This window comes from Phyllostomus discolor, chromosome 6, assembly GCF_004126475.2.
Source record: "Phyllostomus discolor isolate MPI-MPIP mPhyDis1 chromosome 6, mPhyDis1.pri.v3, whole genome shotgun sequence".
NCBI lineage: Eukaryota > Metazoa > Chordata > Mammalia > Chiroptera > Phyllostomidae > Phyllostomus > Phyllostomus discolor.
Genome location: NC_040908.2, coordinates 537,241 through 550,700, shown reverse-complemented (window position 1 = coordinate 550,700; position 13,460 = coordinate 537,241). Strand labels below are relative to the sequence as shown.

The 13,460-nt window shown below is 66.1% G+C and overlaps 1 protein-coding gene across 1 annotated transcript in view; it reads left to right on the top strand.

Annotated features, from left to right (window-relative positions):
- The first annotated feature begins 10,096 nt into the window (after positions 1–10,096).
- MYT1L (myelin transcription factor 1 like) overlaps positions 10,097–13,460 on the top strand; it is an 89,136-nt gene continuing 85,772 nt past the window's right edge. Inside the window, exons 1-3 of the mRNA XM_036027613.1 lie at positions 10,097–10,183; positions 10,362–10,395; positions 10,691–10,753. Of these exons, the coding sequence (XP_035883506.1) occupies positions 10,129–10,183; positions 10,362–10,395; positions 10,691–10,753 (152 nt within the window). The 5' untranslated portion in view covers positions 10,097–10,128. The remainder of the gene's footprint in view (positions 10,184–10,361; positions 10,396–10,690; positions 10,754–13,460) is intronic.

Genomic DNA, 13,460 nt, shown 5'->3' with positions numbered 1-13,460 from the left:
CTCAGGTGCTCTTACCTGCCTGGAGAGCAGAGGACCCCAGCGGGGACCTGCAGACCCTCCTGATCTCCAGAAGGAGCAAACCGGACCAGGCACAAGGGGCCCGTTTAAACTCTGCTCAGGCCACTTGCCCCCCCTCCCTTACCACCCTTTGCAGACCCCCTGCCGTACCCCAGTAACCCGAGACCCCATTCTGTGTCATCGGATGCCTGTGGTGACATGTCCCTGCTTTTTCGGTCCTTTCCCTAAACTCCTCTCTCCCTGGGCCTGTGCGAACGCCGCACCCTCAGCCTGGACAGTTCTTGGCTGCCCTCTCTCAGCCTCTGTTGCTTCCTCCGGGCAGAACCAAGCACTCTCCCGAGAAAGGGCCCACTGCCGATCGATCATCTAGGCACCCCCACCCCCTCGTGCCATCCTTGTCCCGCGGGCTCCGGGCCGCTGGGCTGGGCACAGGTCTCTTCCTGGGTCTGCGGGAACAGGGCCTGTTACTTCACTTGCCTACGTCCCCAAATCCATTTCCTCGTGTGAGAAGCGGAGGTGATAAAGCCCATGTGGACCTTGGCATCGAACACTAGATTAAAATAAGTTGGTATTTTAAATCAAACCCATCCCCTCCACCTCTCCAGCCGACGGGTGATCCCAGCCCTAGCGACACGGCCCAGCACCTGCAGGTGCGGCGGAAGCTGCCCGCTAGTGCAAGGCCCGAGGAGCTAGTGCGAGGCCCGAGGAGCTGGTGCGAGGCCTGAGGTGCTAGTGCAAGGCCTTAGGTGCTAGTACAAGGCCTGGAGTGCCAGTGCAAGGCCCGAGGAGCCAGTGCGAGGCCTGAGGTGCTAGTGCGAGGCCTGAGGAGCCAGTGCAAGGCCCGAGGTGCTAGTGCGAGGCCCGAGGTGCTAGTGCGAGGCCCGAGGAGCCAGTGCGAGGCCCGAGGAGCCAGTGCGAGGCCCGAGGTGCTAGTGCAAGGCCCGGGCGCGTCTCACTGCCGTCCGTCCGTGTCTTTGCAGATGGAGGCACCGAGGCGCACAGGACCTGAGTGACGTCGCCGGTCACGGGCGGGGGAGGACCAGGACCAGAGCCTAGAGAACCCCGACTCCGGGCCCTGCCCGCGGGGCCACACCACCTCTGCTCCTGGGAGAGAGGACTCCCCCCTGCAAGGTAAGGTGGGGGCGCCGTCCGCTGGGTGGCCTGTGAGCCTGTGGGCCCCTGGGCCTGTGTGCCCCACGCGCAGGCGTGAGGCCGGCCAGCTCGAGGGCCCTGGTGTGCGTCAGGCGGCCGGTCTGGACGACCGCTGTCGGCCGACTGCTTCGCGAGCCCCTCCCCCCGCCGCCCTCCTCCGACCTCTCTGCACCCTCGCCTCCTGCCCCGCCCCCCGTCCGAGGCGGGTGTCTCTGCCCCCCCTCCTCGAGGTCCCCCCGACAGCGCCCTCTCCTCTCCGGTTCGTCACCGCTCGCTCTCGGACGGACGCTGCGGCCTGTCCTGGGAGTGGAGCGTCGAGAGCAGCCGTCTCTCTTTGACCCCTACTGACCCCTCAAGCTCTCCCTGGCTCTGCCCCCGGGGCCAGCCCTGGGCGGTGCTGTCCTCACGGCCGTCCACTCGGGGTCAGCCTCCCTCCTGAACCTCTCCCCCGAGTCCCGCCTTCAGCCTCGTGGACCCCACCTTCAGACCGAGTGAGGGTGGGGGGCAGGGTGCGTTCAGTCCCACATCCCCCCTCTGGTGCCTGGGCCCCAGCGGGACAGCTTCACCCAGCTGGCGTGCCCACTCCCCAGGGCAGCCAGGCCGCCCCCCACCCATGTTCTTCCAGCACCGCCGTCCTGGCGCTCCGCCGCTGTGCTCTCCCTGGCACTCTCCCTCCCGGGCCCCCTCCACTCTCGCCTGCCAGGACCGCGGTCTAAGGGCTGCCTGCCCACCCTGTGTGCTTCCTGTCACTCACACCCTCTGAAGACGCCCTGACAGGCCAGGCAGGCGCATCCAGTGGGTGGGGCCTGTCCCAGGGAGAGGCCCACAGCCCACTCACATGCCCAACAGTGACGGCCAGGGAGGCGGCCACAGCCACGCAGGCCGCACCACCACAGGCTGCTCAGGGGCACCCCCTCTTCCCTCAGGCATGGCCGCGCCCCTGGCCAGCTCCCCCCGGACCCCAGCGGTGCTCCCAGCCCACGGCCCCCACCCTGCACCTGGGGGCGCTCCAGGGCGCTTCGTGCAGGGGCTGACAGCAGGACTCGCGGGGTGAGGGCCGCCGCGGGAAAACCGAACTCTGTTTCTGGGAGTCCGGCCCGGCCCCTTCTCCCCGCAGTCCGTGTGCCTGGCCCATTTAATGACCCGAGACACTTCATCCCTGAACACTCTCCGTGGGACCCGGGTGCCTGGTCTCCCGCGGGCACCGTGCCCGCAGGCGGCACACTCCAGCATTTGCCGCCGCAGCCCCGGAAGCCTCTCTGTGCTTTACTCCTTTACTGTGACCTGCCCCACAAAAAATAAGAAAAACATTTTTAAAAACTGAACTCTAAACAATTATAAACCAGACAGTGACGGGGAGATTTAAATATTAATACAAGGGGACAGTTCTATTAATACGTTTCTAGTCAAAGCGTGTTTGAACCTTCGAATTTCATTTTTGTGCCGCCGCACTCCATCCGCGATTCGGTGCGGGAGAAGGCGAGTTGGGAACTCTCCCCCGGATCGGACAGCGCGGGCGGGCGGACACTCGTCTCGGTGGCCAGCCCCTGGGGACTTGGAGCAGTGTGTGCAGCTGACCCAGAGCCGGCCGCCTGTCCCTGGGGGGCCGTCTCTCCTCCCGGCCCGCATCCGCCGGGGGGCAGCGTCGGGGGGAGACAGCGGGTGCCCCGGCCGTGGGCCGGCTGCCAAGTGCCTGGGCCTGGGCCCTGGGCAGGCACAGCGGCTGGGGCGGACCCCATGCCCGGGGGGGAGGGGCGGTCGGCTGACCCACACTCTGCTCGTGTGTGGGAAGAACCGCCACCGGCGAAGGGGAGGGAAGCGAGAAGAAAACACTCGCACAAATAAGAGGGACAAAGGGGTTGATGCCTTCACACACAAGGAGCCATTACACACTGACATGGTTTCGAAGAAGAAGAGCAAGCGAGGGCGAAAGCAGCACCTTCACGGAAGACACCTCCCAGGAGGCCAGCAGAGCCCAGGCCTTCCCCCTGCACCGTCCGTGGCCGGAGGGCGGTCGGCCTCGGCCAGGCGCGAGGTGCGACCCGCCCAGGCGAGACGCGCGGGCGTCTGCGTTTTCTACGTCAGCAAATTCTGTTCCTTTTTTACCGACGTGGAAACCGCAGGCGTTCCCGCGCGGCCTGGCAGTCCCGGCAGCGCCGCTGTCGGAAGCCGCACTGCGGAACGGCACGGAGCGCTGCGAGGCTGGGCCTTCCCACGGCGCGGCAGGGCGAGGAAGGGAGGGACTGGCCTCAGTGTCCTCCGGCGGGGTCCCGGGGCGGCCGGGTGGGTGGCAGGGCGTGCGCGCTGGGGGGGTCGTGTGTCCGTCCCGACACCGAGCTCAGCGCGCAGGCAGGCACCCGGAGAGACGGCGGCGGCGACGTCTGGCACCTGAAGAGCAGTGACTCCAGAACAGAGTGTGTGTCTCGGGGCCGTGGCGGCAGCTCAGCCACGGCTGCGGGCGGCGTCCACGCGGGGAGCGCGGCTGCTCCCTCAGGGCCATCGGGCAGCAGAGCGAATCCTCCCTCCGGGCAGGACGTGGGCGGCCGGGAGAGTGGCCGTCCCGAGCGCTGCTGCGCGGCCAGCCGGACGGCCCACTGCACGGCCCGCGTGCCCGTGTGCGCGTCTGCCGGCAAAGCGGGGAGAGGCGAGCAGTGTCTCCTGGGCTCAGCCTGGGCAGCAGGAGCCACTCCGGGCTCCCCCGTGAGTGGAAATGCCGGACGAGGCCCCCGCTCGCCGCCGTGGGCGCAGCGAGTCCCCAGGGAAGGCAACTCCTGAGGGACGAGCACCCAGACACACCGCCACGGCGACACGTCCGGGCGGACTGGGCTTCGAGCTCGGCCGTGTTCAGGGAGGCGGAAAGCAGCGGCAACCGAAGAAGAAGAGGACAGCGGCGAGCCCCGGCTGGTGGTGGACTGTTCGGCGGGGGAGCGGACAGAGGCTGCCGGGCTTCAGGCCGGAGAGCGACCGCTCCGTCCACCGAGGAAGTAGCCACGGGGCCGTGCTGGACTGATGTCGCTGTCACGGACCCTCCTCTCCAGACGGCCGGGCGGGGGCGGGCGGGGGGTGGGGGGTGCTCCGGACCACAGTGCAGAGAAGCGCACACGTCAGCAGGAAGCCTGCACACTACCGGGGCAGGGGCAGGGGGACCACACCGCAGACCACTGCGAGCCGGGAAGGAGGCGTCTGCAGAGGAGTCTGTGACTGTCGTCACAGGGGACTCGGATGGGAGGTGGCACCCCCCAGAAGCAGCTAGAAGTGTGGGGTCAAAGTGCCAGTGAGCGGTTAGTGTAGGTGACGCGGGTCTGAGCCCTCCTGGAGTGGGCAGGGTGGCAGGGGCGTCTGCCGGGTGTGCGCAGACAGGGGGGCAAACTCGGCCAGAAGGAGCCAGGAGTCAGGGCGGTGGGAGAGCCGTCAGAGGCCTGGCCAGGGGGGTGGTGGGCCCTTGTAAGGCTGGGGCACCCGGGGAGCCGGGCACCGTGGCCTCGGAGACAGATTCCAGAAGTGGCGCCCACAGGGGGCAGAGTGCCTGGGAGGAAGGGGGAGGGGAGAGGAGGGGTGGTCACGGCCGGTCAGCGGGGCCGAAGGGTGGAGAGGAGCAGAGTGGACCTGCGAGGCGGGCTGGGGCGACAGGGGGTGCACCTTCGCACACACGGCTCAGGAGGGACACGGGTGGTCTGGGACGGGGGCCTCGGAGCCCGTGGTCCGTGGGGGCGGGGGGGGGGCGCCAGCTGCAGGGTCACGTCCTTCCTCGCCCGGAGACTGTCCCCCCGTTCCGGTCATGTGCCCCACTGCTGGCCCCGGCCTTGTCCCCCTCCCCACGCAGCCAGCGTCTTGGGGGCAGGGGCCTCTTTCTGCTGAGGGTCCGCGCACGGGGACCGCCCTCGCTGATGAAGCCGCGGGGGGAGGGGGCGAGGGAGAGGGAGGGCCAGGCACACCGAGCCTTCGCTCCTGTTTCATCTGCCAGATTTTCCCGTATTTTCATCCCATGAGGTCGAACATAATTAGAATTGAAAACTGTAAGCCATGATGCCGTGAACCACAAACGTGCTAATCTCTGTAACTTTGCAACTTCTTAATGATAACTCCGTCTGCCTCTGGGCATGAATGAGGTGGAAACCCTAAATTTTAACGTGTTTACACCACATTAATCTCACCAAAACAGAGACTTTTGTCATATTTTGGGAATTTTTGTTTGCTATGGCGCTGTTTCTAAACACCATGCAAGAGCTCCCGTGGAGAATTTCTGATTCTTGCTGACCTTTACAGGTGGGCTTTTACTGTCCTGAGAGCTGTCAGTGGGGGGGCAGGCAGGGGTCTCAGTTAGTTACCCAGGAGACAGGACCCACGGGAACAAGGGCAGGTGCAGGAAGACACCTGTGAGGGGCTTGGCCTGCGTGCTGCGTTTCACCAACAGCGACTCGTCCCCGTTGCTAGTCCTGTGCCCAGATTCCCTCCCATTCCGGCCTGGGGCTCGGAACACACCTCAGCCCTCTGCTGTCTGCCCCTCTCCGTGGTGCTAACGAGCAGTGGGACGCCCACAGGGCGAGCTTCCAGAGGCGGACAACGGGGCCTGGCGCGTGCACAGGAGGGGCAGCTGCTGCCTGAGTCACTGAGGAGTGGCTGTGGGAGGGAGGCGGACGGGGCCCACCATGGAGCCCACCGTGGGGCCTGTGACTGCATGGTCCCTCCTGCCCCCATCCTGCTGGAGCAGAGCAGGTCATGGAGTGCAGGGACGGGTGTCGGAGCACTCAGGGCAGCGCAGGAGAGCGCCTGCCACCTGCCCTCGCCCCCCGAGCCTGCGCCCAGCTCTCCTCGGGCCCCCGCTGCACCTGGAGAGCTCTGCCCCCACACAGAGCGGCCTCAGGGCCCACGGGCATCTCACCACTGGGTGCCACTGGGCGGTTGGTGGGCCGCTGTCTCCACTCCGCCTGAGGAGAGTGCAGGTCGCTGGGGCAGGAGGCAGAGGGGACGTCAAAGCCGTAAAATGAATCCTGATTCCGAGTGCAAGGTTGCATTTCACAGAATGACGTCTTGCTCTCTTCAGGTCATGCTAACGGCTGGGCTTTCGTTGATTCCGAAACCAGTTTTAAAGCATAATAGTGTAAAGCAAGACTTTTTCTAAAGATTTTATTTATTTATTTTTAGAGAGGGAAGGGAGGGAGAAAGAGAGAGAGAGAAATCAATGTGTGGTTGCTGAGGGCCGTGGCCTGCAACCCAGGCATGTACCCTGACTGGGAATCGAACCTGTGACACTTTGGTTCTCAGCCCGCGCTCAATCCACCGAGCTACACCAGCCAGGGTAAGCGAGACTTTTTTAAAAGCATAATATCATTAAAGTCTTCACAAAAACCCGTCCTTACTATAAAAGTAAGCTCTGGACTTAAAAGGGTCAGTGCGAAGGCAGCGCTTTAAGGATGACTTTTCCAGACAAAAGTGACTCGAGGGGCCGACTCGGACACCAAGCAGCGGTCGTAGGGTCGCCGCCCTGCAGCCCCAGGGAGGACGAGAGCCGGCGTGTCAGAGCACGGCTGCGAACCTCCACGGCGCCAGATGCAGCCCCCGCGGCTCTGGTCTCAGGACCCGCGGGAGGGCCAGCTCAGAAGTGCACGTAGCTCGGTGCAGATCGGCCTCCTTTTTGGGAAGGCCGGGGGGGGCGAGAGGGCAGGTGGGGCCGCAGGGGGAGGGGTCCCTGAGAAGCAGGCCCTGTGAGGGGGCCCTTGGAGTCAGGTGGGCGCGACCCGACGGTGTCGGGTGTGGACACCGGAAGGTGGACGCCCTCCGGACTGCGCACGGTCTGTGTCCCGCCGGCCGGGAACCTCGCCGGCAGGGGTCGCATCGGCAAACACCTGTGCAGGTGCGGAGTCCAAGTCAGGGTGGACACTTCACCTTACGGCTCTGTGAGTTGCGGAGGAAGAGAAGGCCAGCACTGACCGGTCCACTGGGGGCTGCGCCTCCGGCAGTCACCTCGTGACGCCCCCGGGTGCGGAGGCCGGCGTCCCGGGGCCCGGAAGTCCGCGGGAGCAGCGCAGGGCGGCCCCCGCCCCGCCCCGCTGGGGTGGGTATTTTGGGCTGGCGGGGAAAGTGGTATTTGTTTAGTGAGTGATTGATGGGGGAATTAACTGTCCACCTGGAAGAAGGGAAGGTTGTCCCCCACATGTGAAAGCAATGCATTTAAAGTAAAAAATAATCCGATTCTTGTGCAAGCGTAGGAGCAGCTAGCTCGAGAGTATTCCAGGTATTTCAGCTCCACGCCCGCCTGAAAGAGCCAGCCCCACTGCCCTTCCCGGGCGGCCGCTGTCCCCCGAGCTGCAGCCGGGGTTGCAAACGCAGGTCTGTCCCTCGGACGGACGCCTCGTGTGGGTGAGGGACAGACACGGGCCCGGGTCCCTCGGGGAAGGCCTGAGCAGCCTGCGCCCTGTGACGAGAAGTCCCTGTCCTCCAGCAGGCCCCTCGGGCCCCCGGGGCAGCCGCGGCGCCTGCCGGCCTCAGGGCCTTTGCACATCCTTCCCCTCCCTCCGCCTGGAACACTCCCCTTGACCCCCCCCCCCACACACACACACACTTTCAGAGCTTGGAACCCGCAATCAAGCCTTCAGACCCAGCTCCGACTGCAGCTGCCCCAGGAAGGCCCTGGGCTCACTCCCCCCGGGCGGGGGGGGGGGGGGGGCGGACACAGCGCTCCACGGTCCATCCGTTGTCATCCCACGCTGAGAGTCTTTCTCGGCCCGTTCCCCTGGCACGAAGGTTCCCTTGGTTCCGCATTCCTGAAGAGTAGGTTTTACCGGCCATCTCAGTGTCCCCAGTGTGCTGAGAGGTGTCCCTGACTCCGGAGCACACGGCTCCCGGGGGAGGCGCCCAGGGTCCCCCCCAACCCATCAGGGCTCCTGCAGCTCTGCGCACACGCTGTTGGCCGCTGGGCTCTGCCGACGCCGCACGGGGTCTGGGGGCTGCTCCCCCAAAAGAGCAGCCGGAGCGCCGAGCACCCGGCACTGCCGTGGCACTCTGCAGACCCACGGTGCGCCTGCACCTGGGGTCCCGCCCTGGGCACGCCAAACCCGTGACAGAGCGCGGGCAGCGGAGGCCACAGCAGCGCCTCCGGCGCGTTCTCCTCCGTGTCTCCTCGGTTCCCCTCCTGCGCCCCTCACCGCCCTCTTCCCCGGACAGCTGTGCCTGCTGTGGGGTGCTTGGCTGGGACTTGGCTGGGCGCCATGGCAGCCCCGTCTTTTCGGTGACCCTCGTTGCCTCGCGGTTCTCCTGACCCCGTCCCTGCCCCCTCCCCGCTCTCTCGGCCCGGCATCCACTGCTTCTCCGACACCTGCTTGTGAGGTGCTGCCCCCCCCACTGCCCACCCCACGGTGCCCGAGAGGGGGCCCCAGCTGCGTGCATGCCACCCCCCGGACCGCCCCAGAGCGCCCCACCCTGTCCTCTCCGTAGGGCATCTGCCTCCTGCCACCTCCTGGGCCTGCCGTCGCCCCGGCAACAGCCTCACTCGCTCTGGTCCAGCCGCTCACGGAACCGCGGCCTGTGCAGGGTCTGTGTGTGAGCTCAGGGTCAGTCTCCCTCCCTCCCTCCCTCACTCCCACACTCAGGTGACCCTCCGGCCTCACCGCTTTCCTGGGCAGGCTCCCCGCAGGGACCCCCCCCCCCCTCGGGCCCCTCCTCTTCTGCCATTCCTGCTGGATCCCACCGCAGTCTTGCGTGGGGACGGGCAGGCCTCCCACGGGCAGACACGAGGCCCACTGAGGTCACAGACACTGTTTCTGTCCTCACGAGCCCTCGGTGTGCCGGGCCATGGACGCTCGGCGGTCAGGTGCTGGGGACGGGGTGTTGGGAGCTGCCACGTGAGGCCGTGACACCGGGTGGCCTCCCTGTGGGGGCCGCGCCCTGTCGGCCGCCCGCTTTCTGCGGCAGGGGCCGGGCCAGGCTGCCCTCTCCGCCCCCGGCAACCGTGGCTTCTCGGACCAGAGGAAGCGGGGCACTGGGCGACCCTGCAGGGCCGCGCTGGCCGCCTCGGGCAGGACGTGGGCGTCCGGAGGGGGCTGAGCGGGGGTGCCGCTGCCGCCCGAGGGTCCGCTGCCCCCCCTCTGCTCCTCCCCACCGGCCCTGCTGCGGGGACGGGAGTCTCCCGTGGGCCGTCTTCCGCGTGTGAAGTGTGAAGCGTTCTCGAGCTGGGGAAGCCTCCGTGCACGGAACACGAGCACGTGTCCCCCCAGCCGCAGCCAGGGCGCCCCTTGCCGGTTCCCGGGCCCTGCACCCGAACTTCCCCTCGGGCCTGTAGAGGCGGCCCAATGGAGGCCCCTTCCTCTTCCTCCCAGAGCTGTGGTGAAGGGCGTGCCCGGCCACAGGTGGAAGCACTTGGCAATCCCCAGGGTGTAAGACGTGTGTGGGTGGGGGTCACTGTGAGAAAGGGCCGAGCCCCCGAGAATTCCCCCCGATGACCAGTGAGGTCACTGAGGACAGTGACTGCCCCCCGGGAGCTGGACAGCAGTGAGAGCCCCCCCGGGGTCTGAGGTCATCCCTGGTGCCCACTCCTCCCCTCCCCTCTCCTCTCGCGGGTGTGAGCAGAGGGCCCCCCCCCTCCCGGCCCAGGGAGGATCCATCGGTCCGAACCTTCTTGCAAACGCGGGGCCGTGGGGCCTCCTGGGCAGGGAGCTCGGCTCAGAACCGGCCCCACGCGCCCAACCGGCCCTCCGGGAGGGGGAGCTGGGCTGGGCTCAGGGCTTGTCCGCCACACGGGGGGACTCCTGGGAGCGTCCCCTGCGAGGCCACTGTCTGGCCCGGCCTCCCCGACACCTTGTGGGTGCTGGATGCCCCCCCCCCGAGCCCCAGGCAGAGGCCTCCCTGGCCAAGGGGGCAGAGGCCGAGTGCTGTCACTGAAATGCCAGGGCCCGGCGTGCGCATGCCCGCCAACCGAGGCCCGCGGCGAGGGGCACTGACCGCCTGCTCATCTGTCCCCAGATGGAGGTGGACCCGGAGGAGAAGCGCCACCGCACGCGGTCCAAAGGGGTCCGAGGTACGTCCACGCGCCCCCGAGCCCCGGAGGCCCCTCCGTGCAGGGTCCCTGCGTCCCCCACAAGCCGTTGGCCCGGTGCACCCCGGCCGCGGCCTTGACACCGCCCGCCCTCGGGGACCGTCCGGCGGGAGAGGGTGCTCGTGGGAGATGACCCATGTTTATCTGTTTCCCCCTGCAGTGCCCGTGGAGCCGGCCATCCAGGAGCTGTTCAGGTCAGTGCCCGGCGGGTCCCGGCCCCCACAGCCGCGCGTGGCCAAGCTGCGCCCTCCCGTGGGCGCGGCGCCCTCCCTGGTGCCCACGGCCAGCCCACGCCCCACCGCATGGATGGGGCCGCCTCCCCGGGAGTCGTTAGTGAGAACCGCCCCTGACCCCCCACCCCCCCACCGTGTGGGTGTCTCTCCGTCCATCCGTGTGCCCCGCCCCCCCCCCCCCCCCCCCGTCACCACAGCGTGAGGTCGGACCCGCGCACGGCCCGCGGCACCGCGTGATCAGCCTTTCCCGTTGCAGCTGTCCCACCCCCGGCTGTGACGGCAGCGGCCACGTCAGCGGCAAATACGCGAGACACAGAAGGTAACGCCCACACTTCTCCTCCTCGCATGGGGTTTCCCGGGCGACGCAGACCGGTGGGCGGGCGTTCTCGGGGGCGACAGCGCCACAGTTTTCTCCTCTTTGACGGGAGCTCAGTCAGGGGTCTCTTGTACGGGTCCCCAAAGTGTAAGCAATTCGCACTCTTTCTTTCCCGGGGCCGAGTGCACGGTAATTCGTGAGACGACACACGTGAAGATCAGCCTGAAACCCATCCTGCCACACGCGTGGGGACAGAGTGATGACCGCCTCCCACACGGTCCCGGGGGGGGGGGGCGGGGGGGCTGCCCCTCCCCCCCAGTGTCCTCGTGCAGGTGGCTGTGGGACAGGGAATCATAAACCGAAGGGCGGCCCTCGGGTCTCTCGGCAGGAATGTGGCTTCCACAATTCAACAGTCTGGCCTGGGGCACGAACCCCAGCCCAGTGCCGGGGCGGCAGCGGGGAAGCCTACGGTGCGGGGCATGCGCAGGGGAGCAGGGCAGGTCACCCGAGGGGAACGGGGGGCTTGCAAGGGTGACCTCCTCCCCAGGAATGCTGGGGCAGGGGCCCGTCAGGAGACGGGGGCGTGGAGAGCGTCTGGAACGGGGGCGGCTACTCCGGGCTGCAGGCGCATCCCCAGCGCCCCACAGGCTCCGCAGGGGTGGGGGGCGCTGGGCAGAGACGGGCCGCCGGACGGCCTCCTCCGCGAGGAAGGGGAGCTCCTCTCCCCGGCGTGGAAGCAGCTGGGCTCTGGGGTGGGGGTCCCGGTGCCGTGGGCTGGAAGTGCTCGCGGGCTGTAATCAATGTGCACCTGGCTGTCACCCACGGGGACCCAGGTGGTTCAGCCGGATGCGCCCTCAGAGCCGGGCCCCCGAACGGGGGCTCAGGGGCCGGAGCCCCCAAGGCAGCCTTCCTCATGGCCACGGTGTGCGGCCCTTCCGGGGAACGTTCATTTATGGGCAGAATCGAGCAATTGTTTTGAACGCCCCCCAGTAAACTCGAGGGGAAAGTCACAGAATGACGCCCCGTGCCCCGCACTGCACTGGCGTTTGAGGAGCGGGGGTCTGCCTTGAGCATCCGTGGAGAATGGTCCTCGGACCCCCGTTCTGTGCGTGCCGGAGGAACGGCAAGTGTCGTTAAGGAAACTCTGTGACAAACTGTTTCACTTAACTTATCAGTACTGTGACTGTATAGAAGAGTAAGTTGTTGAACTATGTAACTTAAATGGTTGACTTAAAGAATTTATGCTAGTTTATGAAGAGGCAGTTATGTAAATCTTCATCTAAAAGTTTTAGAACAACGACCCTGTTTATGTTTTCACTGGAAAACAGGTTAGCAACCCGTAAGCAAAATCAATTTTCCTCTAATCCTCTCCCGAGTAGTCAGCAGTTAGTTACACTTTATCACACAGTTAAAGAAACGATTAAGTTTTGCCAAAAAGTTTAAATTGAGTATCAGCTAGATATAATTTCGTAACCATAGTTGTGCAGGAAAAATCATGAAGTTTCCAGAGAATTCTTTCAGACACGCGTGTTCCTGCCAAGGAGCGCTCCACCCACTGAGGCCTGATGTGCGTGTGCACACCCGCCCTGGACCCCCCTCCCTTCCCCGAGCAGGTGCTGAGGCTCAGGCTGCGCGTGGCTCAAGGGCGGCCTGAGACTCGAGGCTCCCCCGGGTGCAGCACGCCCGGATCCTGGAGGCTCCCCCGGGTGCAGCATGCCCAGATCCTGGAGGGGCCGAGCAGGCGGGGCTGTGGGGAAGACCCACGGAGACATCCAAGTGGGGAATCTTCCAACACACATTTTAACTCAGCATTTTCTAATGTCACGGTTTTTACCACGAGTCACCATGTGTGTGACTGTTAGGATTCCCGCTGTGTGGGTGGGAGCCGTGAATGGGAGCTGGGAGGAGGGGCGGAGGCCGAAGACCCGCCCCAGGGCAGAGGCACAGCTTGTCCCCTGCCCCCGCTGACGCGCCGCGGGCTCCGGGCGGCCCGCGTCACGGGTGTGGGCTCCTTCCTCCGAGGTTCCAACAGCGGAGGGTCTCGGGCAGCGCTGCGCAACACTAGCCACCAGCTCGGGATCCCCCCCCATGCGGGTCCTCCCCGAGGGCCCTGGGAGCACCAGGTGGGCCTGAGGGGCTCACGGGTTGACGTCTCCCCATCATCAGAGGCTCTCACCCAAGGGGCAGCACTGGAATTCCTTGACCTGAGAAGGTGCTTCTTCCAGTGCGTGAGGTGCCCGCACGTGCTGGCGTCGCTGGAGCGTTGCCGCTTCACACCTGTGAGGCTCCGGTTCTGTCTGGCGTTTTGTTCTGGTTCCGAAAGGCGTCCTGCTCCGAAAGCCCCCGCCCCGCCCCGCCGTCCGCACCCACGGGCCCCCCACGGCGCACGCGTGGCCTCCGTGCAGACCCCGCACCGCCGCCCCCCAAGCGTCCCAGCAGGGGCTGCCTCCGGGCGGGCTTCAGCGGGGTCGCCGGAGCTTTCCGGTCGTTCGGCGGTGTTTTCCGGCAAACGTGTTCCTGTCAGGGCTGCCATTTCTATCTCGTTCGTCGGTCCCATCGGTTCGCAGCCGAGTGACATGGCGTTGCTTTAATATGTTCAAGTTTCCGTTTTTATGTGAACACGCAAAGAGCAGTTTGAGGCAGGCGTGTGGAATCCACAGCCTCAAAGATCAAAACAATTTTCAGGAACTTGGATAACAAATGATAAAAT